We start from the raw sequence: 27,408 nt of genomic DNA, 5'->3' as shown, positions 1-27,408 counted from the left end.
CTTTCAAATATGATGCTGTGAACACTATAAAGAGAGCAAGTCAAAACCAATTGTAGAATCACTACATATTTCAGAAGACATTTATGCAAGTGTAGTGAACTGTCTTATAATGACTTCCAAAGACTTAAATTCAAGCCAAAATCTTATTTTCCTTCTAAAACAAAGTTCCAGATTTTAGTGAATTGAAATTTCTTGGTTAAAAAAAAAAGAGTGAGAGAAAGATTTTAATTCTTGCCTCACTAAATTTGTGTTGGCATTTTAAAGCTACTCTCTAACAAAGAACTAGCAAAGTATAAAGATAGCTGTTCAGCTTCACTTGAATAAACAAACAAACTAGAGTTTGGACTATAGTGCCACATTTAAAAATATTTGTTAACCAAAGAATCAGACTACCGTCTTCAGTGGTTCATAAACGAGTACAATCCCAGTGAACAGAAAGCTGTTTCTGTGGATCTAGTTTCAAATGGACCATTCTATTTTTCAAAGCTAACCAGAAAAAAAGAAAGCACCATTTTTCATGCGCTCTAAAGACTACATATAAAATTCATTTGTATTTCCTATTACAATGGGGAAAATCTATTGATTTATAAGGTTTTATTTTTGTTTGTTTTTTTTGTATTTTTCTGAAGTTGGAAACGGGGAAGCAGTCAGACAGACTCCCGCATGCACCCGACCGGGATCCATCCACCCGGCATGTCCACCAGGGGCGATGCTCTGCCCATCTGGGGCGTTGTTCTGCTTCAACCAGAGCCATTCTAGCTCCTGAGGCAGAGACCATGGAGCCATCCTCAGCGCCCGGGCCAACTTTGCTCCAATGGAGCCTCGGCTGCGGGAGGGGAAGAGAGAGACAGAGAGGAAGGAGAGGGGGAGGGGTGGAGAAGCAGATGGGTGCTTCTCTTGTGTGCCCTGGCCAGGAATCGAACCCGGGACTCCTGCATGCCAGGCCGATGCTCTACCACTGAGCCAACCGGCCAGGGCCTGAGGTACTTATATTTAAATAATATAATACAAGTAAGTTAAATTTGAAAATAACATAACATACTTGTAGCTTTATTACATTTGAATTCTGGGGATTGAAAAGTGATTTTTTTTCTTCTAATGATACCAACTCAATTAATTCTCTGCTAATACCTTATATGACACATATGTTCTTTGTCTTTAGCCCACCCAATTCATAATTTCTTACTCAACAGATTACCTCTGTGTAAGATTAAAGTTTAGTAATGGTTGGCTCTTAATTAATTATAAGACTATCCAGCAATTCCAACTTAGAGATTTTTTTTAATATACACATTCTGATCTTTACTTAAAACCATTGTAAGACTGATTTTTCTAGCTGACCTACTTTTTTTTAGCAATGGTGACAATAATTATAAGGAATTTTTTTCTAAATTGAACATATAAAAAGGGCAGAGACTATAGTTTTCTTATCTGTTAAACACTTTTTGTGTTCAATGGAGATATTTTGCCATAATTGTCCTATTACAAGTAAGAAAATACACTTTAAAAATAATTTTTATTGTCATACTTTTCTTTAGTATTATTCTATTGGAAGCTGCTTTCTGTTGCTCATTCAAGTCTGAATAATATTCTAATTTTCATAATGATAGACCCATATATATAGATTTTAGTGTACAATATTTAACTGAAATAATCTTTTCTGAAATAATCTTCAACATAATGATCATTCTAAACTATAATCAGTTTGTGATGATATGTGAATCTCTTTGATTTATTTTATTTGAATGTTTAGAATAAAACACTCACATGTGTAACATATTGAACCTTAAGCCATAAATTTAGGTATACTAAAAATATAACTTTGTTTATGTTCTTTATAATAGAACTTAACATTAGTCCTAAATGCCTCTCCTACCTGGTGGTAGAAACCTAATTGGTGGAAACCTAGTCAGCTGATAGCCTTTAACTCCATCCACTCACATATTCTGTATTTGATTTAGAGTTTTCCCTATTTCCTACTCTCTTGTCAAGTTTATAAGCACATTCTGGGTGGTGATGGTGGGGAACAGGAGGACTGGGAGGTGAGTTTGGTCTTCAGTTATCATCTATTTACACTAGAATCCACTGAAATTCACATCATCCTTTTAGCCCCCAGTTGCCATCTACCTTGGACATCCTGGCAGAAGTTCTGTGATCTGTTAGCACGTACAGCTATTTTCTCATCTCGGTTGCAAAGTTTCCTTATATAGGCCTGTACAGGGCATATGCATCTGTTCTTGGTCACATGGAAATAATCTGCAGCTCCTCACACCATGCTGGGTGCTTGTGGGACTAAGACTCTCTCAAACTCATTGGCCTAGGCCTCTCCTGCAGAAATTTCTCCTCTATTGCTGACACTCAGTGCAGTTTATCTGGACTTGTTAATGAGGACATTAGTCTCTCTAGCCATCATGTCTGTGCCCAAGTTCTCAAACTTATCTGGGGGTATTATTGTTTCTACTCGCCCTGAGTCTCAGAAGGCCGAGTGGGGTAAAGGATTCTTTTCAGAGATATACTGTCAGTATTCAACAGTCTGGCTTCTCTTCTTCTCTTTTCTTTCTACAACTTGAAGATCTTTATATCCCCCTAGGTAGGAAAAAATTTTCTCTTCTAAATGTGTTCTTTATGCCATCAATTTTATGACTTGAATCACATATTTATAACTTTGGTATTTAATACTCAAAGATAGAGTTTTAATATTTAAAAATCAGGCTTTTGTATTTAAAAAATATATTCTTCTCAAACTATTAGCCACCATGACTTTCAGAGGACTATTTTGAAATTTATAAAAAGTCTATTTTGAAATGAGAAATATAGAATAGATCTATCACTTTGCATAAAAAGAAATACTGTGAAGAAAAAAACACACTGATTAACATATTTGAATATTATCATCTTTCATATACTATTTAATTAGTGCTATTTAATACAACTAAAATAAATTTTTTTCAATATTTTTAAGTCTTTATGTACTTTATTTCTTTATTGTGTTCTGAAAGATATACAGTGTGTCCGTAAAGTCATGGTGCACTTTTGACCGGTCACAGGAAAGCAACAAAAGACGATAGAAATGTGAAATCTGCACCAAATAAAAGGAAAACCCTCCCAGTTTCTGTAGGATGATGTGGCAGCATGTGCGCATGCGCAGATGATGATGTAACACCGTGTATACAGCGGAGCAGCCCACGGCCATGCCAGTTGAGATGTGGACGGTACAGAGGAAAGTTCAGTGTGTTCTGTGGCTCGCTTAATTCGAATCCGTGAACAAAGTGCAATGTGAATATCGGCGCGTTTATAACGAAGTGCCACCACATAGGAATAACATTACTCAGTGGGATAAGCAGTTGAAGGAAACTGGCAGTTTGGTGGAGAAACCCCGTTCTGGTAGGCCATCAGTCCGTGATGAGTCTGTAGAGGCTACATGGGCTAGCTACCTAAGGAGCCCTAAAAAAATCTGTGCATGAGCCCACATCAAACTGCACTGAATAGGTATGAAACTGGGAGAGTTTTCCTTTTATTTGGTGCAGATTTCACATTTCTATCGTCTTTTGTTGCTTTCTTGTGACCAGTCAAAAGTGCACCATGACTTTATGGACACACTGTATTTTATGATATATATATTATAGGGATCGTGTGTTCTAGAAACTTCACTAAACCCAGGTCACCAAATATCATATTTTTTGGTTTTCTTACCCTTAGAAAGACTTTACATTAGTGAATTCTTAAGATAAATAAAATAGTTTTCAGAGTTTGAAGGCAAATCCTTGATCCATATAACTCTTTATTATCAAATTCTAAGTTAGATTTTTATCTCTTACATAAAATGGCCTTTTTCTCTGTGACTAGATATGCTATTTCTTTTTAAAATGTTTAAGCTTATTTTCAGAAGATATAATGTCTTGTGAAATTATTTATTTTGTTACTGTTGTCAGATTGAATTTGACACTATCTTCAGATTTGCATAACTGATTTGCATTTTGATGGAATTATCCTGTTTGTGAGAAGTTTTGATGACTTCTGAGAAATCTCTATGGCAATAATCATATGCTTCTTTCTTTTATTTGTGAACTAGGTCACTCTTTTCCACATTTTTCTTTTTACAGTAATTTTAAGATATCATCAGAATAATGGCATGATTTGCAATGGTCAAGTTTCTAACTATCCTGGCAGAGCAGTAGCTGCTGAATAAATTATAATTTAAAACATCTCACACATGGAAAAACAAATAGTTCATGAGAAATAAATATCTTTTCTTTGATTCACAAGTATGTTCTTCTCTATGCTTCCAGATAGCACATTTTAGGCTTATTGGGTCATGTCTGTTTCTACATTGTAAATACCTTGTCATCAGGGATTTGACTTTGCATTCCCAACACGTAACAAAATCCCTGATGCAAAATGCTCAGTGTTTACTGAATTAAGTACTTAGCCACTCTCAATAGAGAGACAAAAGCTCTGCCTGAACATGGGGACCTTTGTTAAATAATCTATTCAGTTCCCTCTTAGAACTCTTATTTATATTTTTAAACCATGAATTTGGAGCTAGATGGAAATTTATATATATTTTATCAAATTGTCCCAATTAGAATTTAAGAAAATGACTCCCCTAAAATTTGAATGGCAGTCCCAAAGATATACAACTAGTTAGTGGCAGTTCTTGCTATAGTGGAGCATTCTGGTCTCAGGGTTCTTTTCTGTGCCTTAAGTTTAATTAAATTTACTACAATCAATTAACAACTGTGGTTTACATTTTTAGGGTCAGAAAGGAAAAAAAGGAGTTCCTGGTCCTTCTGGGAAACCTGGGATTCCTGTGAGTAACAAGCCGTTCGCATCTTTCTTGCTTTTCTTAATAGAATTGGCAACTTTAGCAAGCAGAAAAGTTTGGGACCAATTACAACAAGTATTGGATAAATCAGATATTCTTCAAAAAATTTTAAGTCCATGCTGGAACACAGAGGGAACAAAATATGACCATTAGCTCAAAACCACACTTGCTATTTAAATATACGTCGCTGTAATTGAAGTATGCTATTTTCCAGTGTTATGGAGCCCACTCTGTGGACTCATGCTACTCTCTGATGGTAAACTACTAAAAAACAGGGAACTTGGAATCATGACAAAATGGTGACAAAGGTCAGAGATCTTCAAGCATCAATAGAAAGACACGAGCTGGATTTTAATTGAAGGACTCAACCTCTTATTTTCCTGGTAAATGGAATAGATAGTCTTAGAAAAAACTTTTTTAACTCTTTCATATATAACAAAATTAATTTTACCTTAGCCATCAGTTTCATTTCTAATCAGGTAAATATGCATTGACCGGCTTATTAGCAAGAATTTCCTGTCGGTCTTCCCTTGCCACTGGCTAGATTCCTCCTTTGGGTGACCTGTGTTGGTTCAAAAATATAGCGAAAATAACCATAAATTATAACACATTCAGATCAGATATATAGAATCTAGTTGCCCAAGAATAGAAACAAATAGTTAGACCTTTTTTGAGTCATGCAATTATCTAAAAGTGGCAACAAAAAGAGCCATAATTTGTTTCTTTGGAAAATAATATGAGGTTTTATAGATGGTGAATGGCAGCCTATTTCCTAAACTGATAGGTGCATATAGCTGATTTTTTCGCTACAGCTGGATAAAGCATGGACTGTCACAATGAGAATACCAAAGAATTACAGTAAAGCTGAAAAGGGTACTCAGTAAATTGCTGATTAGCTTGGCTTTTTTGTTTACAAAAAATTTAAAGACAGTGACCTGACCTGTTGAATTCAAATAGCAAACCATTAAGGAATCCAAGAAACAGGAAATTTTATACTGGGACGGGGTATTAAAAATGTAAAAACCCCACTCATAAATATAAAGGTATTTGTCATTTAATCATCTGTGCAGTATCTCTCTATAATCCAAGCAATTTTTAATTACCAAGGGACTTCCAGGCCTACCTGGGCCAAAGGGCCTGCAAGGATACCATGGAACAGAAGGCCTTTCAGGACATCCTGGGAAAGTTGGGCTACCAGGAACACAGGGACTTCCTGTGAGTAAACTGAATATTTCTTTGCTTCTTATTCTTTATGCATAGTGACTCCTTGCTAGGCAGTAGATATTTTGGCTTTCTTAGCTTTGACATTGGCTCAAATTAAGTCAGTCATTTCTTTAACAGTTATTTTGGAATTGTGTGTATGATTTCTAAAGAGTATCAAAAGGTACATTCACTTAGATATTTTATATCTAATAATGCGTATTTTCATATGCCATTTTACACATATGAAATCTTGTATATAAGGACATAAAGAAGCAAAGTTTTAGGGGCTACCCAACCTGGCTAGGTTTTGAGTTCATCAAAAGTCATCTTTAGAACATTTAAGCCTTGCCAGTACCTCAAGGCAGGTTCCGCCAAAAATTACTTTCCTTTTACTTTTATAGCCTCATATTTGACTTTGCAAAAATTGTATGAATGTTTTTTCTCTATTTATCTGGTCATAATACAATAATATAGATTACCTCTTATTTTTTGATAAAAATTTTACCTTATTTTATCAGAGATTTAAAAATCATATTTTATCTTTATTTAGCCTTTTCTCTTTTTCTCTCCCCTCATGTCATCCTAATCAAGATATTTTTAGCGTGCGGAGGACCCGGGTTCGATTCCCGGCCAGGGCACACAGGAGAGGCGCCCATTTGCTTCTCCACCCCTCCGCCGCGCTTTCCTCTCTGTCTCTCTCTTCCCCTCCCGCAGCCAAGGCTCCATTGGAGCAAAGATGGCCCTGGCGCTGGGCATGGCTCTGTGGCCTCTGCCCCAAGCGCTAGAGTGGCTCTGGTCGCAACATGGCGACGCCCAGGATGGGCAGAGCATCGCCCCCTGGTGGGCAGAGCGTCCGCCCCTGGTGGGCGTGCCGGGTGGATCCCGGTCGGGCGCATGCGGGAGTCTGTCTGACTGTCTCTCCCTGTTTCCAGCTTCAGAAAAATGAAAAAAAAAAAAAAAAAAAAAAAAAAGATATTTTTGTTATTCCATGTCATTTTCACTCAAAATAGAATAATTAACAACATACTTTCAAGAACTCAGTAAAAGCTTTGTGCAGTGGCAGTTTTGTAGCCAATGAGGTTTATCTGAGGTGCAATTTAAAAAAAAAAAAGAACCCAGTAAAATTTACCCTGTACATTTTTGTTATTGGTGTATGATTATCTGTTTTTCTCTTCTTAAAAAATAAATTAATCCTAGTTGTTTATTAGATGTAACATGATAGTGTACCTAAACCCAATCCCATTATGATTAGTTATCTCATTTGTTTAAAAAAAAATGAAACTACAATATAACAACTTAATTATTTTAGAAATAAGTATCTGTCTAAATTATATCTGAAAAGGTGACTGTTATTGAAGAGTCTTAACATGGTTTCTATTTGGTTTAGAGGCAATATATCAGAATATCAGAGCATCAGGCTAAAGCCTAGAAAACTTTGACAGCCAGGCTAATGTTTTTAATTAAAATAGATAGGCCTATGCATTGACATCAGTTTGGTTAAAAGAGGACTTTTGTATGAGATCTCACTCTTAAAAGGAGCTCAAATCTTTAAAAAGCAAGCAAACAAACAAAAAACTAATAAGTAAATTTAGGAAGGTTGTCAGGTGCAAGATAAATATACAAAACTGAATTATATTTCTGTATACTAACAATATATACTAAAAATGAACAATCAGAAATTGACATTTAAAAATTTCTTATAATACCATCAAAATAGTGAGTGTAATCTGACTCCTCAAAAATGTGCAAACCTGTATACTGAAAACTATAAAACATTATTGACAAAAATTAAAGACCTAAATAAGTGCTATATGGTCTATGTTATTGAATTAGAAGACTCAATACTATTAAGATGTCAATTATCCTATATATTGGCAGTATCTGAAAACATTAAACGTATACCCTTTGTATGACCCAGTCATTTTATTCCTAGCCAAGAAAAATGAAAGCTTATGTCCACACAAAAACTTGTATGTGAATATTTCTAGCTACTTTCTTTTACTTTTTTTTTTTTTTTTTTTTTTTTCCTGAAGCTGGAAACGGGGAGAGACAGTCAGACAGACTCCCGCATGCACCCGACCGGGATCCACCCGGCACGCTCACCAGGGGGCGACGCTCTGCCCACCAGGGGGCGATGCTCTGCCCCTCCGGGGCGTCGCTCTGACGCAACCAGAGCCACTCTAGCGCCTGGGGCAGAGGCCAAGGAGCCATCCCTAGCGCCCGGGCCATCCTTGCTCCATGGAGCCTTGGCTGTGGGAGGGGAAGAGAGAGACAGAGAGGAAGGAGGGGAGGGGGGAGTGGAAAAGCAAATGGGCGCTTCTCCTATGTACCCTGGCCAGGAATCGAACCCGGGTCCCCCGCACGCCAAGCCGATGCTCTACCGCTGAGCCAATCGTCCAGGGCCTCTAGCTACTTTCTTTATAATAGCCCAAACTGGAAGCAACCCAAATGTCCATCAAAAGATGGATAGATAAATAAATTGTGGTGCATATGTACAATGAAATTCTAGTTTGCAATAAAAAAAAAATCTACTATTGATACATGCTACCACCTGACTCCACCTCAAAAGAGATATGCTGGGTTTAAAAAGAAAATAAAGCAGACCAAAAAAAAGGGCCCATATCATGTGATTCTACTTTTATATAAATTCTAGAAATTGTAAAGTCATCTGTAGTGACAGAAAGCAAATTCAGAAAGCAAACTAGTGGTTTTCTGAGATGGGAGTGCATGTTGCGAGGCATGGGAAGGTTGGCTTACAAAAGGATGAGGAACACTTTTTCAGGGGTGGATATATTACTTTGCTTGTAATAATGATTTCTTAGATATATTCTTTATGCCAATTAACTTTATGTCAATTATACCTTACATAATTTACAATTATATAAAGTGGCGTTATAAAAGGGAGGAAGAAGATAGGGACAAATTACATTAAGTGATAAGCAAGAGTTAGTAAATTAAGAATAGTACTTGTGTTGAGGAGCAGGAAAGAACCATTCTAAGTAGAAGCAACAGCATATGCAAAGCTAGGAAGAACATTGTGTGTTTGAAGAACCATAACAAGAACAGTTAGGGGCTAAAATTTAGTGAGCAAGGGATAGAGTTTAATTCTGTTCAGGTGTACAAGGCACACATGATGGTGGATATTAAAAGACATATTAAGGATATTGAGCATTATTCAAAGATATTAAGAACCCACTGAGGTTTGAGCTTAGGAGGGACATATCCAATTTTATATTTTTAAAGGACTCCCTGTGACCCCATTATGGAAAATGAGTTAGAAGGGGAAAGATTAGATCCAAGAGACTAATAAGAAGACCATTTATTGAAGTATTTCAGGCTACATATGTTCATGGTTTAGACTAGACTGGTGAAGTAGAAATGGAAAGAAGTGGATGGTGGTATTTAGCAGGTAGCTTTAACAGGACTTGATATTTGATTATGGGAGGTGAGGGAGGCAGAAAAGTGTCAAGGATAACTTCCACATCTCTAACTTACACAAGTTTCTAACTCAGTGCACTATATTGCCCATCACTAAAAAAAAAAAAAAAAGACTAAAAAAGGCCCAAATTTCACAGATATGGTTATGCTATGCAAGTGGAAATAAGGTGGTAATTAGATAATCTAGGCTAGAGCTCAGAGAGATCAAATATTAATTTGACAGTCATTAACATAAAATGCACTAATCAGAGTCCTGTTTGGATGAAAGTGGTATATACAACTGGAATTTTGAAGAAACTGTTAGAGAAATGCCGATAGGGTTAAGAAAGCTAATAATAGAATGTTGGGGGAATTTAGATATCAACAGTAGAAACTGGTTACCACCCTTAAAGCTGAAAGGTTAAAGGAAAGAAATAATGTCAACTTGAGAGTCAGACTGAGATGCAGAGTTGTTAGGAAAGGGGCACCTCACAGGAGCTATCATTGAAAGTAATCCAGCCACTGGCAGAAAGTAATCCTCCCAAGTCTTGGAAGAAATGGGAGAAATAGGTATATCACCTCTCTCTCGTCCCATCTTTCTGTATCCTAGTGGTGCATCCCATTAGCCAACCCCAACTGGAAGTCAGAGGACAAGAGAACCCAGGTGATACAGACAGTACATGAAGGTCAGGTTTCCAAAACAAGTGGCAAGATAGAGAAGAGGCAGTGAGCAGACTAGGGAGCAAATGAAAAACAAACAAACAAAAAATGAAGTGAACAATGGAAAGAAGGGACAGAATCAAGCTGTGGGGAATTCTATCATTCAGAAGTCAGATAAAGAAGGAAGAAGAGACTGCAAAGGAAACTGAGATGAAATGGTCATAATAGATAATGAGAAAAAGAACATAAGAAAAAACTTAAGAAAAACTTGAGAAAGGATATTCCAAGAAGGAGCATATCATCAACTATAGTATATCTAATAATCCTGAAAGAGTGTGTTGGGCATTTGTTTATTAATTTTGTTTTTGTTGTTTTGGCTACTCAGCATATTTATGTTTAGAAATATTTATGTTAACTCTTTTCTTTTTTTTTTTTTGAGTCTTGGTGGGAGACTAGTGTCTACTACAGGAGTCAAAAATGTCAGACTCTAACCTCCTAGGTCCTCCTTGAAACAAAGATGTAGGTCCATGACCTAAACCTAACCAGTTATGTTCACCTAAGCCCTCATTTGGAAAGCAGTTGATACACAGAGGCAGTGACAGTGAAGATTTTGTTCTGTTGGCAGTGTCAGTATGATCAGTAGCACTCAGTTTCCAGTAGCATTCCAGTTTCCACAGTATACAAATTTGGACTGCCTAACCTCCCTTTAATTCTATCCATTTCTCAAACTTGCCTTTTCGTGTTTATCAGTAACTGTATGAACTACTCATTGTCTTTTAAGTAAATTTCTGCTTAAATTATCCAGGGTTGGTTTCTGGTATTTGCTAGTATGGACCCTGAGTAATATAGAAAGCTAGTAAAATGAAATTATAACCATTGTATTTTCATATCTGAAGGTCATTTATAATTTTAGCAAATAAGCAGTTGACTTGATGAGTAGAGGCTGGCACAAGATTAGAGTGCTTGAAGAGGCATGAAGCACAAAATCAAGATATTCAGACAATTGAGTGGAGAAATTTATCTCTGAAGGAGAAAGGAGAGCAATAACTAGAGAAGAAACTGAGATTCAGGTATAAACTATTTTTAAATGAGAGAATCTTGGCCTCATTTAAATGTTAGAAAAACTTGGTAGAGATGAAGAGATTGAAGACATAATCAAGGGAAAGGAGAATGAATATAAATTGGTAGGACAAAACCTGCATATTCTAGCTCCATCTTCTAAATTGTTCTCCTAGTTGAGGATAGCTTTAAATCACAGATTTTGAACTCCATGTCCCTTTACATATGGCTAGTATTAAAAAGCTCATTGAATTTTGTGATGAAAGAAATTAAATTTAGCCATCTTAAAAAAAAAGAAATTAGAATAAATTACAATAATGTTGAGTACCTCTCAGACCACGAAATTGAATGGTGTCTTGTATCACAGTTAGTAGGCAATGATTTATCAGGTGGTAAATCATCATTTCTTACTTTCCAGCTTTTTGTAAGGATAAGTTAGAAAAATTTTACATGCATATTTAGCATAACAGGATGTCATTAAGCACTGAAGTGTTTTATAGTCATCAAAATAAAAACAAAATAACTTTTCCCTTGAGGAATTCTCCTTTTAACCCCACGGTTTACTTTGGTATTTATGAATATGGAAATATTTTCTACAAATGTCCCCACTCCCTGTAGAATATTTTCTGTGAAGGCAGGATAATATCTGTTGAGTGAAAATAGGTAGCAATGGCTCAACTGGTCATGAAGGAATAATTTGTAAGATAATTACATCTAAAACCTACATGTTAATAGAAAAGCTAGAGCAAGGGTCAAGAACCTATGGCTCGCGAGCCAGATGTGGCTCTTTTAATGGCTGCATCTGGCTTGCAGACAAATCTTTAATAAAAAAATAATAATAATGTTAACAATATTAAACATTCTCATGTATTACAATCCAATCACTTCCTACCGCTCATGTTCATGGTTGTGGGTGGCTGGAGCCAATCAGAGCTGTCCTCCGGGACAACACCAAATTTTTATTGGATAATGTGTAACGTGCACGGGTCGTTGTATGGCTCTCATGGAATTACATTTTAAAATATGTAGCGTTCATGGATCTCTCAGCCAAAAATTTCCCGACACCGATTTAGAGAGTAATAGTCTCTAAATACTAGGAAATTCTTTGAAATATTTTTAAGGAAGGATAAGGACATCTTTCCACTGGTCCTTTTTTATTTATTTATTTATTTATTTATTTATTTATTTATTTATTTAATTTTAAATAAATCTTGGCACCGTGTTTTTTTGGCTTACCTTTAGAGACTACTAGATTTTTCTACTGAGAAAAATATTTATTCTGGGATTTCTAGCATTATGCAACTGCCTGATTTTCCTAAACAATGTTCTTTGTTTTTTATTCTATTATTGGAGGGGGTTTTTTTGGTTTTGGTTTTGGTTTTTTGTTTTGTTTTTTTGTTTATTTTGTTGTTGTTGTTGTTGTTTGATATGGCCAAAGAGTTAATTGTAGTTTCAATGGCATATTCATATTGAATGGCATATCCAGAATTCAAAATCATGCTATCTAGATGCAGAGCGTGTGTTCTTAATCTCTGTGCTATACTCCTTCAAGTACTATGCTTAATTACTTAGACATCCCCCAAATTCTGTTTGTTCCTCTCACTTTCATGTCCTTGTTCACATATTGTATTCCCTCTGCTTGGAAAGGTCTTCAGTCTTTCCCTCTAACTTTAGAATGAACAACATTCTAAAGGCCTTTCAGGACTGAACTGCACTGTCCCCTTTTTTCAGGCAGTCGTCCTTGGACTCTGTACTCGGAGTTAAGCATCCCTCCTCTGAACTTCTGTACACTGTACACTGCTTCCATCAGAACCTAGATAGTATGGTTTCTGGTTACTTTTCTTTATATCTTTCTTCCCCGAGAAATCATAAACTCTTGTAGAATTGGGATTGTGTTTTATTCATCTTTGTATTCTTAGCAGCTGGCACAGTGTCAGACCCATAGAAGACTAAACATTGTAGTTTCAATGTTTTTTTCAAGATTACATGACTATAACTGAAGGACAGTATTAGGGAGGTACACAGTTGCTTGTGTGAATTTCTTTTTCTACAAATGAGTGTTTTGAGACTCGTCAACTTAGCACATCTGTAGTAAATGAGTCTACATGCTGCTTTCATTGAGTTGGACTCCTGTACAGGCATAGCACCTCAATCATTTATGAGAAAGGAAAACAACTTTTCTCTGCAAAGATCATAAATCCACTTGTCATCAAAATGAAGGCTTACCAGTGTTTTTATTTTTTTATTGCTGCAACTAATAAAAATGGTTCTTGGGAGGAGGAAAAGAAATGAAACTAACAATTTGCTTTAGGACTTGAAGTCAAGGCCTTTCAATCTTGACTTTGCAATTTGTCAGGTGAACACAGGCTTGTGTGTCTCAAATGAGATGCTTGTCCTAAAAGAAAATTGAAAGTTTTGAGTTTTCTACTTGTGGATTGTGTCCAGTATAAGAAGGAAAAACACACTTCATCAGTCCACTCATAATCCAAGCGTAGAATAGCAGGACCACCATGGGAGCCTCTATTAGAAACCCAGCAGCTCTGCCACCTGTGTGGATTGTGTGTCCCTGGTCTATGAGCTAGTCGCCCTAAAGAAACTTCTGTTTCCAAGAATATACATTTATTTCTTAGTATTTGTCAACTCTTGATTCTTAAGAGATTAATTGTCCAGTTATAGCTTATCTTGATTACTGCCTTCTACCTCTTCTCCCCCTGTTGTTTGTTTTGTCCCATTTTCTGCTCATTAGGAACTCTTCCAGATCAGGTGAAACTCAGTCTATTTGGCTGCTTATTAGCAACACAATGAAAGAGTTGCTAAAAGGGTTTATTTTCATAGTTGAATCTTCAATTACTTCTACTCAATCCAATCAAGTTCATACTCTTTGTAGAATGCTGTTCCTTCATAATCTGGCCTCTGTTTACATATCAAGTTTTATAGTCTATCTTTCTTCTCACATGTGCTGTGCATTTCAGTAGTGTTGGGCAGATAAAATGTATTATGCTCACTTTGTTAAAGATGACACCGCCCACGTGGAGGCCGTTACCCAGGTGATATTAATGTGTGTTGTGGGCAGGCCGAATCCCTGTAGCCTGGGGCTTGGTTTTGGGATTAAGCCTTTCCCACCCTTTTTGCTGTGGGGTGGTACAATCCAATCATGCCTCAGAGAAGTGACTTTGTATTAGAGACTTCCCTATTTTGTATATTGGATTAAAGGTTGTGAAGCTACACTATAAAATAGGGGCAGAACGAGAGCTTGCGCTCTTGGTTCCTGGGATGATTAGCATGAGAGAGCAGCGGAAAGAGGCCATGTGGCCAGGAGAAGCAGCCAAGATGGCGGAGTGCTGAGTGAGATGCCAGTTTGTGTGCAGTTTATGCAGGGAGAAGGAAGGAGATGGGGAACTGAGGAGAATAAGGCTGGTGAGCTAGAAAGCTTTGATTCTAGGAAACTCGGATAAGTCAGTGGCTTTGTGAGCACTGAATGTGAGTGGGTTTTGGAGCCCAGTGTGTATTTTTACTTGCCTGCTGGGTGCAAGCTAGAATTAAAGAAAATGGCCTATCAGTTTTTGGCTCCATTGTTTCTTTACCGACTGTCTGAATCCAATGCGAACCTGCATGTGAATGGCCACGATGGCGGTTCCTGGCTTTACAAGTCGTAATAACTAACAATTATTGAATGCTTATTATGTGTCAGTTGAATATGTATTTAATATTCACAAAATCCCCATGAAGTAGGTAAACCTAGTAACTCCACTTTAAAGAAAAAGAAGCTGGAAATCAGAGAGGTAAGTAACTTGCCCAAAGTCACACAGAGAACAAAGAATAGAGCCAGAATTCAAAATCATGCTATCTAGATGCAGAGCGTGTGTTCTTAATCTCTGTGCTATACTCCTTCAAGTACTATGCTTAATTACTTAGACATCCCCCAAATTCTGTTTGTTCCTCTCACTTTCATGTCCTTGTTCACATATTGTATTCCCTCTGCTTGGAAAGTTCTTCAGTCTTTCCCTCTAACTTTAGAATGAACAACGTTCTAAAGGCCTTTCAGGACTGAACTGCACTGTCTCCTTTTTTCAGGCAGTCGTCCTTGGACTCTGTACTCGGAGTTAAGCATCCCTCCTCTGAACTTCTGTACACTGTACACTGCTTCCATCAGAACCTAGATAGTATGGTTTCTGGTTACTTTTCTTTATATCTTTCTTCCCCGAGAAATCATAAACTCTTGTAGAATTGGGATTGTGTTTTATTCATCTTTGTATTCTTAGCAGCTAGCACAGTGTCAGACCCATAGAAGAAGCTCAATAAATATTTGAAGAATGTTCTTTGCATAATAACTGTGACTTTGGAGACCTGAGTTTAAAATTAACATGTGTTAGCTACTTAGAATTTGAAGCATTATCTCTAAAACAGGGGTCTCAACCTCGCGGCCCACCGAACAATTTTGTGCGGCCCACAGACTAATCCACGAAGTTCAAAATATTTTGGATAAAATTAAGTAAGCCTAGGGGCCTACTTGTATTTTTCATTTCTCTAGCATCCTAGCTAGATATTAGCTTAGTTAACAGCAGTTGTGATGTGAACTACAGTTTCTGGTCATTTTGTGACACTGAGTAAACTGCATGTACGATTGTGCTTGTTGTACTGATTTTTTTTTGTTTTCAACTGCAGTGAGAAAAGTGTTGTGTAACAGTTGCCTTTTGTAGACCTAGTGCGGCCCGCCGAACGGCTGTGATCTTGCTCTGCGGCCCACATGCTGAGTTGAGTTTGAGACCCCTGCTCTAAAATGAGCACAATAATGATAGGGGGAACTCAAGAGTTAAAATTTTAGCTTGAGTAATGGTGAGTAATGGTGACTTTGGTTATATGGTCAATGTGCTTAGTGGGTAATGCAGATAGAGGCTTTGTTCCAGGAGCTGGGATGCCTGAGAGCCCACAGGACTTAATGAGATCTGCAAGTAGTCTACTTTTGTGCCCCAGGGTTCTGCAAGCAAAACTTATGTGCTCCAAAGACTGAATGCTTGCTGTGATCCAATTAACTTTTACTATAATCTGATTACCTCTCCCTTGAAATTCCAAAACAGTTACCTACCCTTTTCTTCCCATTATAAAAAGGTTGACTCAGGATAAGAAGGGAGATGTCTTTAGGAATACAACCTCTGTCTCCTCAGATCATGAGCCATCTGAATAAAGTGCCCATAAAGGATTCAGTCCCTGTCTCTACTTATTTGGCTGAAATAGTGACAGGCAGCATGAACTCCAATATCTCCAGTTTTAATAATACATTATTTATATGGTGTTTTTCCTTATGAGAATCAAATGAGATATTGTATGTGAAATGCTTAGTACACTGCATGGACTTATTGAGTTATCATTTTTTAATATTCAGTGTTCATGGTTAAGCTAACATTTATTCATTCTTCAATAAATATTTGTTTAGTGCCTAATGTGAGCCAGAAGGAGGGAATATGTTAGTGAACAAGACGGGCAAAGAACTGCCCTCATGGAACACACATGAAACAGCAAGAAATTGCTGACATTTGACTACTTTCCCCCCCCCAGATGATTTAATATCGATCAACCAAATAATTCAATGGAAGTCTATAAATAAATTAGTTAATCTTGAATGATGGTACTATGAATGAAATAGAGTTTTGATATAGAACATAATGGGAAACAGGATGAAGCAGACTACAGAGGCCTTACTGAGAAGGTTATACTTCAACTGAAGGCTAAAGGTAAGACTGAGCCAAGTATATAAAGCATGAGGGAAGAACATAACATAGTAATGGTATGGCCAGTAGTCGCAGCTGTCGTGGCCATTCACATGCAGGTTCCCATTAGATTTGGGCAGATAGTAAAGAATCAGTGGAGCCAAAAAATGGTGAGCCATTCCTTTATTCTAGCCTCGCAACTGACCAGCGAGTAAACACACAGCGGGAGAACACTTCCCTTTCCATTCAGGGCTCCCAAAGCCACTGACTCACCTGGTTTTTCCTAGAGTCAAAGGCCCCCACCGGTCTCAGTCACCTCTGGTTCCCCATCTGCACACCTCTCTCTGCACAACTTGCTTCTTCCTCAGCACCCTGCCATCTTGGCTTCTTTCTCCTTTAAAAAATGGCTTCCTTCCTCTTCTCTCCTGCTCCTTCCTTTTTAAAACTTCTTTGGCACCAAAATCCTCTCCTCCAGCAAACATTAGCATAACAATGGCCCTTCCCAAGCAGGAAGGTAATTAGCAGTTTCACGTGGGCAGCGCCATTCACATGGCAGTGCCATTTTTAACAATAAAACTGAGCACTCAAAAAACACAAATTTTATAAACTCATTTGCCCAACAGAAACTAAAATGAAAAATCCTGCAGTCACAAAGAGTTGTGCATATTTATAGGATTAACAGAGGATCAAATAAGATAGTCTGGAGATAGATTTGTTATTTTTGAAATAAAATGTGGACATTTTATTTTTTATAGTGATGTAAACCTGGACATGTCTAAGAGCCAAAGTATAGATGATTATCCTCTTTCAGTCCCGGTTAGTCCTGCAATTATGAGTTAAGACCTGGGTAAAGGAGATTTCATGATATACTAATTTTGTCAAATATTATATGTAGTGCCATTTGCAGTGTCCATTCCACAGGATTGACAAACTATCAGTAGTTTTAATGGAAATATGTAAGTAATTTCTGTGAGATAATACCATGTTGAAATGTCTATATTCATTAAGGCTGAACAAGTCAGTTTTGTATATTCTTAGGAATGGACCTAAGTCAAGCAGACCTGTCTTCACTACCTTAAGACTTACCTCAACCCTGTTCTGCATCCATAGCTTTAATATGTTTAGAGAGTCAAAACTAAATTTACCTCCTAACTTTAGTATGTAGCTCATTCATAAATCTTATTTCTAGCATTCAGCCACATTAGTTATGATTGGCACTGTAGGAAAATGTATAAATGCTACATTATTTATGTATAATGTAGCCTTGCCTATAATCACCTAATAATTACTACCCCACATATTTTTAAACAGCCATTTCTTTCCTAAGAGGGATATATTTAGTAAACCAAATAAAATGAGAAATTCCTACTTAAACAGAAGTGTTTTTAGTAGCTTGGAGTAAAGGAAGCAAGGTATTACTTTTATAACTCACTGGTTTGCTTGCTTAACCAAAAATACAGTATATATGTTGCCTAATAATGTAAAAAAAAAACTTCAGGGCATTATAGTTATTTTTTGTACTGTAGAAAGTAAAATAATTTTAATTACTATATTCTCACAGTAAATAACTATACCAGCATGATGCTATGAGCACAGAGAGTTCTTGGTAGTAGGGAAGGGAAAAACTTTTTCTGGTAATTTCAATGGTATAGTATTTTAAAGCAAAACATCACCTTTTAAATTTATCATTCTATTGTTGAGAAAAAATCAATCAAATTAACATCAAAGTATTTATCATTTCACTAAACAGAATTTTTAAGGCAATATTCTTTTGCTAATACTTTTTTAAATGTGGGTTTCTATTGTTGCCTGTTATAAACTATTTTTTCTTTCTTATTTCTCAATGTATGTATCTGTTTTAATCATAATGATAAAAAGTAACTAAATCAAGATGTCTGGGGAATAACATAGTGACATTCTCTTTGCTGTATTTTACTATTGTATACAAACCAGTCATTATTCCAAAATCTGTCTCAGTTTCTGTCTTCCAAATTTGTACACATAGCTCTATTTCCCTTCCCAGATCTTTCCATTCAGTTCCAAAATGAAGGCAAATTTATATTAAATTATTCTTTTCTTTCCCCACAGAGAACTCAAAGTAAAAGGCAACTCCATCTCCTTTCCTTAATTGACATCAGATAAATAAAACAATTCAATGATATTACCATCATAGTTTCTGATATATGGAAGACACTCAATAAGGAGTAACTCCTGTGGTTGATTGATGTTGTTGCTGCTGTTGTCATTATTGATCCAAGTGTGTTTCCTTAGAATCCAAGCCTTAAGCAGTCATCAGTTTCAGTCTTGTCAAAACTTCCTTGTAGAGTTCAAAACCAATTTAAGGGTACAAATTTACAACTTGTACATAAATAAGCTCTGGAGAGCTTATGCACAACACAGTAATAATAGTCAATAATACTGTATTATAAGTTTCAAAGATACTGAGAAACCAAATCATAACTGTTTAAAAACAAACCAGAAAAAGAAATATTAAATATATAACATGATAAAGTTATTAACTAAGCCACAGTATTAATCATATTGCAAAATATAAATGCATCAAACCAACACATTGTACACCTAAACTTACACACTATACTATATGTCAGCTAGATCTCAGTAGACAAATTTTTTTTTTTATATATTTTTCTGAAGCTGGAAACGGGGATAGACAGTCAGACAGAATCCCGCATGCGCCCGACCGGGATCCACCCAGCACGCCCACCAGGGGGTGAAGCTCTGCCCACCAGGGGGCGATGCTCTGCCCCTCCGGGGCATCGCTATGTCGCGACCAGAGCCACTCTAGCGCCTGGGGCAAAGGCCAAGGAGCCATCCCCAGCACCTGGGCCATCTTTGCTCCAATGGAGCCTTGGCTGCGGGAGGGGAAGAGAGAGACAGAAAGGAAGGAGAGGGGGAGGGGTGGAGAAGCAGATGGGTGCTTCTCCTGTGTGCCCTGGCCGGGAATCGAACCCGGGACTTCTGCACGCCAGGCCGACGCTCTACCACTGAGCCAACCGGCCAGGGCTAGACAAATTTAAGCAGGCTGTTTGGCTTATATCTAAGGATAATGGAAACCTAAGGCAATTATACAAATGGAAATATTATGAACTCATCATTCTTTTGACTTTCTTAAAACTTAGGTAAAATTGTTGATTGTTTTCAGCATCTCTAAACAAATTAATTGTGATATTATTTTATTTATTTTTAATTTGCTTAGAAGGACTTATCCTTTGCTGATGGGATTTGGTCAAATCATTTCTAAGACACTGGAAAGTATGCCTGGGGATTAACATCTGTTTCTCTTGAAAGCAAAATTACTCATCCATCTGTGTATTTATAATAAAAAATGTTTGTTCTCTACATGTATGAAACATTGTCTGGAACTTTATACAAAACACTCTGCTTCTGTCCTCAAATTTCTCTCTAAGAAAACAGCATCAACAGTTAATAACTTGGAGCATATTCACTGTGTTACATTCCTGATAGCACAGTAAAAATACCTATTGACTTCAGGAGTGTTCAACAGTATCTAAATATCCATTGTCCATGTATCACCTGAAAGATACATTTTTATTTCCGTTGGAGAATAAAGGTCTGAAAATTATCTAAAATTTCTAGTAAAGCGAGATGAAGTGGTACTATTTTAGAATTCTGGAATGCTGAGGTCTCCTAAAATCATCTAGCATAATCTGTCATGTGATCCATGTCCTCTCTCTATGGCATCACTTATGACATTCCTAACACCTTGCAAGACAACCCACAAATCTACTGTTGGGTACAGCAGTGCTTGTGTTCAGATTCCCTTTATTTTACTTAATGGCTCCAAAGCACAAGCATAGAGATGCTGGCAATTCACATATGCTCAAGGGAAGCCATAAAGTGCTGCATTTAAGTAAAAAGGTGAGTATAGTAGTACAAAAAAGGTATTTTGAGAAAGACCACATTCATGTAACTTTTATTATAGCTTATTGTTATAATTGTTCCATTATTAGTTATTGTTAGTCCCTTACTGTGCCTAATTTATAAATTAAATGCCATTATAGGTATATATATATATATAGAAAAAAACACAATAGATAGAGTTCAGTATTATCTAGTTTTAGACATCCACTCAGGGTTTTGGAGCCCATATCTTTTGGATAAGGGGTGACTACTATACTAAAATCTATCAGTTCATCAAGAGGCAAAGTAAACTGCTCAAAAGTTTTTCTCTTTCTTTTTTAATAGACTGCTGATGGTATGCCAATGTCCTCAACACTTTAAGCAACTGTTCATACCAAAAGGCTAGTGATCTTAAGCAAGTTTATTTTTGCTACACACTTTAATTAAATCAAGAAGCAACTTTTTCTTGCTGGAATAACAAATGAGCCATCCAAAAACTTAACTTTAATTGCAACTTTATTTCCATTTTTTTTGTGGGGAAATTCTGTTGTGATAAGATACTCCATTTTAAATTTCCTAACTTTTCTGTCACATTCCTCTGAGGTAGGAATATTATGTCAAATGCTTGGCCTAAAATGATGTATATTTTATTGTTTTTAGCACAACTGTAGTCATTGAATAAAAACAGAGCACTAATATCTAATTTGATAAAATAATCTACATTTTACTGTGCTTTAAACACACAACACTCAAAGTTCACTTTTTTTTTTTCCTTTTGTTGTTTTGACGTGACTGATATGCACTGGTACTAATAAATAAAATAAAATGTCACAGTAAGTCAACATATGTTCCACTTGAAACTCGGTCAAGTAATAACTGTATGACTGCAAAGTGCTGAGCAGCAGGCAGTGTGCAAAGAGATGGGTGCCATTCAGTTTCCACCACAACTACTCAGCTCTGCCTAACAGTGTGAAACAGCCATGGACAAGTACATCAATGAATGAACATGGCCGTGTTTCAGTAAAACTGAAATTCTAATTTCATGCCATAATCCTGTCTTGAAATATTCTTATTTTAATTTTTTTCAACACATAAAAATGTAAAAACTATTCTTAGCTCACGAGCTCTACAAAAACAGGTGATGCATTGGATTTGAATTGCAAACCATAATTTGCCAAGGTTATTTTAGGTTTGGCCTTGAAGAAATACTGTTTACTTATTTAACTGTATTCCTGATCGCACTATTTGTGGTAAATTTTCTGGAATTATGTGTGATTGAGGAATAGAATAGTTTTCCTTCTTTATTGAGATATAATTTACATATAACATTGTGGTAGTTTCAGGTAAACAATATAATAATGCAATATATATATATATATATATATATATATATATATATATATATTTTTTTTTTTTTTTTGTATTTTTCCGAAGCTGGAAACGGGGAGGCAGTCAGACAGATTCCTGCATGTGCCCGACCAGGATCCACCCGGCATGCCCACTAGGGGGCAATGCTCTGCCCATCTGGGGCGTTGCTCTACTTCAACCAGAGCCATTCTAGCTCCTGAGGCAGAGGCTATGGAGCCATCCTCAGCGCCTGGGCCGACTTTGCTCCAATGGAGCCTTGGCTGCGGGAGGGGAAGAGAGAGACAGAGAGGAAGGAGAGGGGGAAGGGTGGAGAAGCAGATGGGCGCTTCTCCTGTGTGCCCTGGCCAGGAATCGAACCCAGGACTCCTGCACGCCAGGCCGACGCTCTACCACTGAGCCTACTGGCCAGGGCCAATATATGTATATTTTGAGAAATGATTTCCACAGTAAGTCTTTTTAACATCCATCAGAATGTTCTTCTTAAGGAGATATTAATCAGTTATTAGAGTTATAGAGTTGTCAGGTACATCAGAGAATAATACAAATATTAGAATACAACAATTATATTTCACACATAGGCAACTTAAATCAGAAGATTTAAGTTGTACTACTTCAGTATTTTCACTTTAAAAACGCAAAACCATTACATTATTATTAGAGATTTTAGGTGTGCCAAACATTATTTAAACATTTCACTCAATTGGGAAGGAAGCCCAGGATAACTTTCAAACCTGGGCAGTGTGTGAACAGCATCGCTTCACAAGACCAACCCACCCTACATGTATTGAGTCTCTGGATGGATTTTCTAGGAACTGCCTGTTTTCATTTCTTATTTATGTTATCTAGGGCATCAGAGGCAGCCCAGGAAGAACTGGATTGGCTGGGTCTCCAGGTCCTCCAGGAGCAAAAGGTTCTACAGGCCTGCCAGGAGGTCCAGGAGTTTCAGGCCCAAAGGTACTTTAATGTTTTTGTTCTGGTGGGTGAGCGGTATTAACCATCTTTACTGGTCCTGAGTTCATTGGCCAGATCACAGGATGGTAAAGTAATAGCTTTTAATGAAATTAACATAATAAAAACACATGAGGAAGAAAGAAGTGTGTGGCCTTGACATGTCCACCTCTCAAAGTAACTACAATACATGCAATTTGCCAAAACAACCCATTAATCCAGAACTGAAATGCTTTAAAAATTGCTCTTTGACCCATTTTGGGGTGTTTTTTTACCCTCCCTGTATCATTTTCTCCACCTAAGCGGAAAAATCTTATTTACTTCCAGATACATACTTTATCAGCTATGCTTTCTGTTCCTCTAAGTCTGAACCTAACCAACCAATTAATAAATCTGATAAGAGTATAGATTATTTGTTAGAGTCAAAGTGACATTAATTAACTCTTACATTATTCATTGAGTACTGTCATACATCAATAGGCTTTCCAAACAAACGTCTCTTAGAAATATTTCAATGTAGAATTGGCCGCAATAAAACTATTTCATAAAAGCCTACGATTAAGTCATTGGCACCCTCATTATATTTACCCCTTAATTTGATTTTCACAGTTTCACTTCTAAAGAATTTGCGCATATTCTGACCCATACAGGTGAACTGAAAATGATGACCCAGATGCTTACTGTTTACAATTTGAACCTCCTGTTAATGTTTGTACCATAAATATCTCTTTCCACTAAAACTCAACATAGCTGAGCAAATGCTGAAAGTAGCAAAAGAAATAAAAAAGATCTGTACCTCTTTTTGTGTGAATCTGAAGTAAAAACACATATTTGTCAAGTCCTAGTCCTCTATCCTCATCTCAAGACAGTGAATGATAATTTGCCAATCTTCAAGAATCTTCAGTTAATGTCTACCAAGTGTCATGTTTTCATTAAACTGTCTCTAAACTCTACCTGATTCCTAAGTTTATTTTTAGAAGTGGTGTGAAAGCTATCACAACTCTCATTTTAAGAACAAAATAAAAATAAAATTTAAAAATAATTCATTCAAAAATAAAATAATGGTGATTAAATATATCTTTAAAGTGAAATTTGAAGGGGTAAAGTGGGTTAATAGAAAAATAACCGTAGAAAACAGATAATGGACATTTTTTAATGATGAAACAATTACCAGGGCAAAAACTAGAGTTCACACTTCAGGAGACTTCTCCGTTTCTGGTATCAGATAGCTGAAATCTTTGTATAATAAAGAAAACACAGAAAAGTAATATCAATTCAAATAAAATACAAGTTTTATCACATCCAGACACCCCACACACAAAGACCACACTTTCACCATTCTCACGATAGCCCCACTAGCCTCCTAGTTTTGTAGGAATCTCTTTCATCCACTTTCCACAGTTAAGACTACAGTCTCTGGATTTTTCCTTCCCCACTGCTATGCTTCTTGTTTCTTGTTTATAATAATCAAATATTACTTGTGTGGAAAATATTCGTTGGGAGGATGACCATGCAGAATTTGATTTTCCATGCATTGTTCTGTGCCTAAGGATGGGCCTATATTGGCTTTCATTTAAAAGCCAATTTTTTAGGTTCTTTTTATTTTTTAACAGAAACAGAGAGAGGGATAGATAGGGACAGACAGAAACAGAGAGAGATGAGAAGCATCAATCATCAGATTTTCCGTTGCGCATTGCAACACCTTAATTGTTCATTGATTGCTTTCTCATACGTGCCTTGACCATGGGCCTTAAGCAGAACGAGTAACCCCTTGCTCAAGCCAGCGACCTTGGGCTCAAGCTGATGAGCTTTTGCTCAAACCAGATGAGCCCTTGCTCAAGCTGGCGACCTTGGGGTCTCGAACCTGGGTCTTCCGCATCTCAGTACGGCACTCTATTCACTGCGCCACCGCCCAGCCAGGCTTCTTTAGGTTCTTAAGTCAAGATTACCTTTATTCTCCTGTCTACAGGGTGAACGAGGTCTACCCGGTGAACCTGGAATTCAAGGTAAAAGGGGTCACCAAGGAGCGCAAGGTGATCAAGGACAAAGTGGAGAGCATGGCCTGAAAGGGCAGCCTGTATGTACCAACTCAGAAATTCTCTAAGCACTTATTCTACAGCCTAGAATGCTAATGTACAATAATCATCATCATATGTGTTCACATTGCAGGGAGAACATGGTGTTCAAGGTTTGACAGGTTTCCAAGGATTTCCAGGCCCCAAAGTATGTTCACACAATTTTTTGCTAGTCTTCGAGCTATGTAGGAAAAAAAGATGTTGAAATATCAATATTTAGTCTCTGACTTGAGCTTTTATTTATTTATTTATTTATTTATTTATTTATATTAAGTGAGAAATGGGGAGGCAGACAGACAAGCTCCTGCATGCCCCCCCCCCCAGCAAGCCCTCTACAGGTCTGTGCTCTGCCCAGCACAGCTGTTGCTCAGGCAACCGAGCTATTTTAGTGCCTGAGGAAAGGCTATGGAGCCATCCTCAGTGCCCAGAGCCAACTTTCTCAAACCATTCCAGCCATGCTGCAGGAGGGGAAGAGAGAGAAAAAGAGAGATGGGGAGGGGTGGAGAAGCAGATGGTCACTTCTGTGTGCTCTGACCAGGAAACAAACCCAGGAGTTCCACATGCCAGGCTGACGCTCTGTCCCTCAGCCAACCAGCTAGGGCCAGCTTTTATTTTTTTTATTTTTATTTTTTTTTACAGAGACAGAGAGAGAGTCAGAGAGAGGGATAGACAGACAGGAAGGGAGAGAGATGAGAAGCATCAATCATTAGTTTTTTGTTGCAACACCTTAGATGTTCATTGATTGCTTTCTCATATGTGCCTTGACCATGGGCCTTCAGCAGACTGAGTAACCCCTTGCTCGAGCCAGCGACCTTGGGTCCAAGCTACAGCTTTTATTTTTTAAACTGCAAATGTCAGTTAGTACAGTTATGTATTTGAGTTTTGAATATGTTAATTATAAAATTTATGTAACTATGTATTTCCTAGCAATTTTAGTGAATAAATTGCTTTTGTTCCTTCACCTTCATTTTTCTATTAACATTTTACTCTACTTGCTTTATCGTGTACCTGTCCATCTGTCCATCCCTCTCTTTCTCTCTCAGTCCACTTTAGGTGTATTTCAAAGTAAATTTGCAGATTTGAGTACAATTCCTCCAAAATAACTCCAGCAAGTACATCATTAACTATCACATTTGGTTTTTTAAAAGGCAATTCTGGGTATGTTGATTATTTCATTTGTAAACTGTTCCTACAGAGCTAAACATTTTGACTTTTTGTTTTTTTATTGAATTTCTAGGGTCCTGAGGGAGATGCGGGTGTTGTGGGAATAGCAGGTCCTAAAGGTCCTATTGGACAGAGAGTAAGTGTGAAATCTTTCTGTCTGCACAGAAATTGTGATTCCTTGCTGATTATAGGAATTGAGTTTAAGAACTCTAAAATTAATATACTCCAAATTAATGACTTAATAAAATGATTTTAAGATAGAAACTCGCTAGAGCACACACAGAGGTTCTTAACCTGTTTTACTTTACATATTAGATTGAGCAAACGATCCCACGGACCACCCACACTTTCCAGTTCTCACTTTAAAAAAAATAATCAGAATTAATGTGAATACTGGATAATGCATTTATTAACTCACACTAGGAACAAAAACATAAAGCGGTGTTATAAGCATTAATACAAACAGAGACCACCCCCATGCACCACCTGGAGGACGCTTGCTTATGGCCAGAGCTTCTCAGACCACACTTTGAAAAATATTTCCCAATAGCTGTGTTTCCCAGCACAGGGTGGGTATCCCCAGAGAGTGATGAGGAACTGCTTAAAGAGTTGCAAAGATCAAGGTCTGAAAAACTCCAATTTGCTGTTTGCTGTTTAGTGCCTGTAATTGCAAACCGTAAAAAATATAAGCAGGACAGAGAAGCTATTAATAGCCACTGATTATTGGTTTGTTTGGGGTTCTTTCCCCCTCCCCCTTTTTTTTGGCTTTATTGATTTTTAGGGGTTTTTTTTATTAACCATAGTCCTCCAATTAATGAGATGATCTATAAAAACTGAAAAGAAAATAAAAAGCTTTAAAACGCCAAACAGTGCTTGACTGTGGTACTAGAGTACCTGTATGACTTACAGTAGCTGCTGGGGCAGGGGTGGAGAGAGTGGGCAGAGAAAAGAAGGTGGAAAGCAATTCGGATGCAGGAGAAAGGAATCTTGAAGAACTTAACAACTGAAAACCACTGTCTTGTGCAGCATATTAAATCAAAAGTAAAAATTTTGAAATTCTACACCTCTTCCTAACTCTTAAAACACATTCTTTTCAATA

The 27,408-nt window shown here is 37.1% G+C and overlaps 1 protein-coding gene across 1 annotated transcript in view; it reads left to right on the top strand.

Moving 5' to 3' along the window:
* COL24A1 (collagen type XXIV alpha 1 chain) overlaps positions 1-27,408 on the top strand; it is a 383,490-nt gene that overhangs the window by 313,108 nt on the left and 42,974 nt on the right. The window contains exons 47-52 of the mRNA XM_066372218.1: positions 4,757-4,810; positions 5,933-6,040; positions 22,969-23,076; positions 25,040-25,147; positions 25,240-25,293; positions 26,383-26,445. Coding sequence (XP_066228315.1) covers positions 4,757-4,810; positions 5,933-6,040; positions 22,969-23,076; positions 25,040-25,147; positions 25,240-25,293; positions 26,383-26,445 — 495 coding nt within the window. The remainder of the gene's footprint in view (positions 1-4,756; positions 4,811-5,932; positions 6,041-22,968; positions 23,077-25,039; positions 25,148-25,239; positions 25,294-26,382; positions 26,446-27,408) is intronic.

This window comes from Saccopteryx leptura, chromosome 3 (assembly GCF_036850995.1).
Source record: "Saccopteryx leptura isolate mSacLep1 chromosome 3, mSacLep1_pri_phased_curated, whole genome shotgun sequence".
NCBI lineage: Eukaryota > Metazoa > Chordata > Mammalia > Chiroptera > Emballonuridae > Saccopteryx > Saccopteryx leptura.
This window is presented reverse-complemented; position numbering and strand designations above follow the sequence as displayed.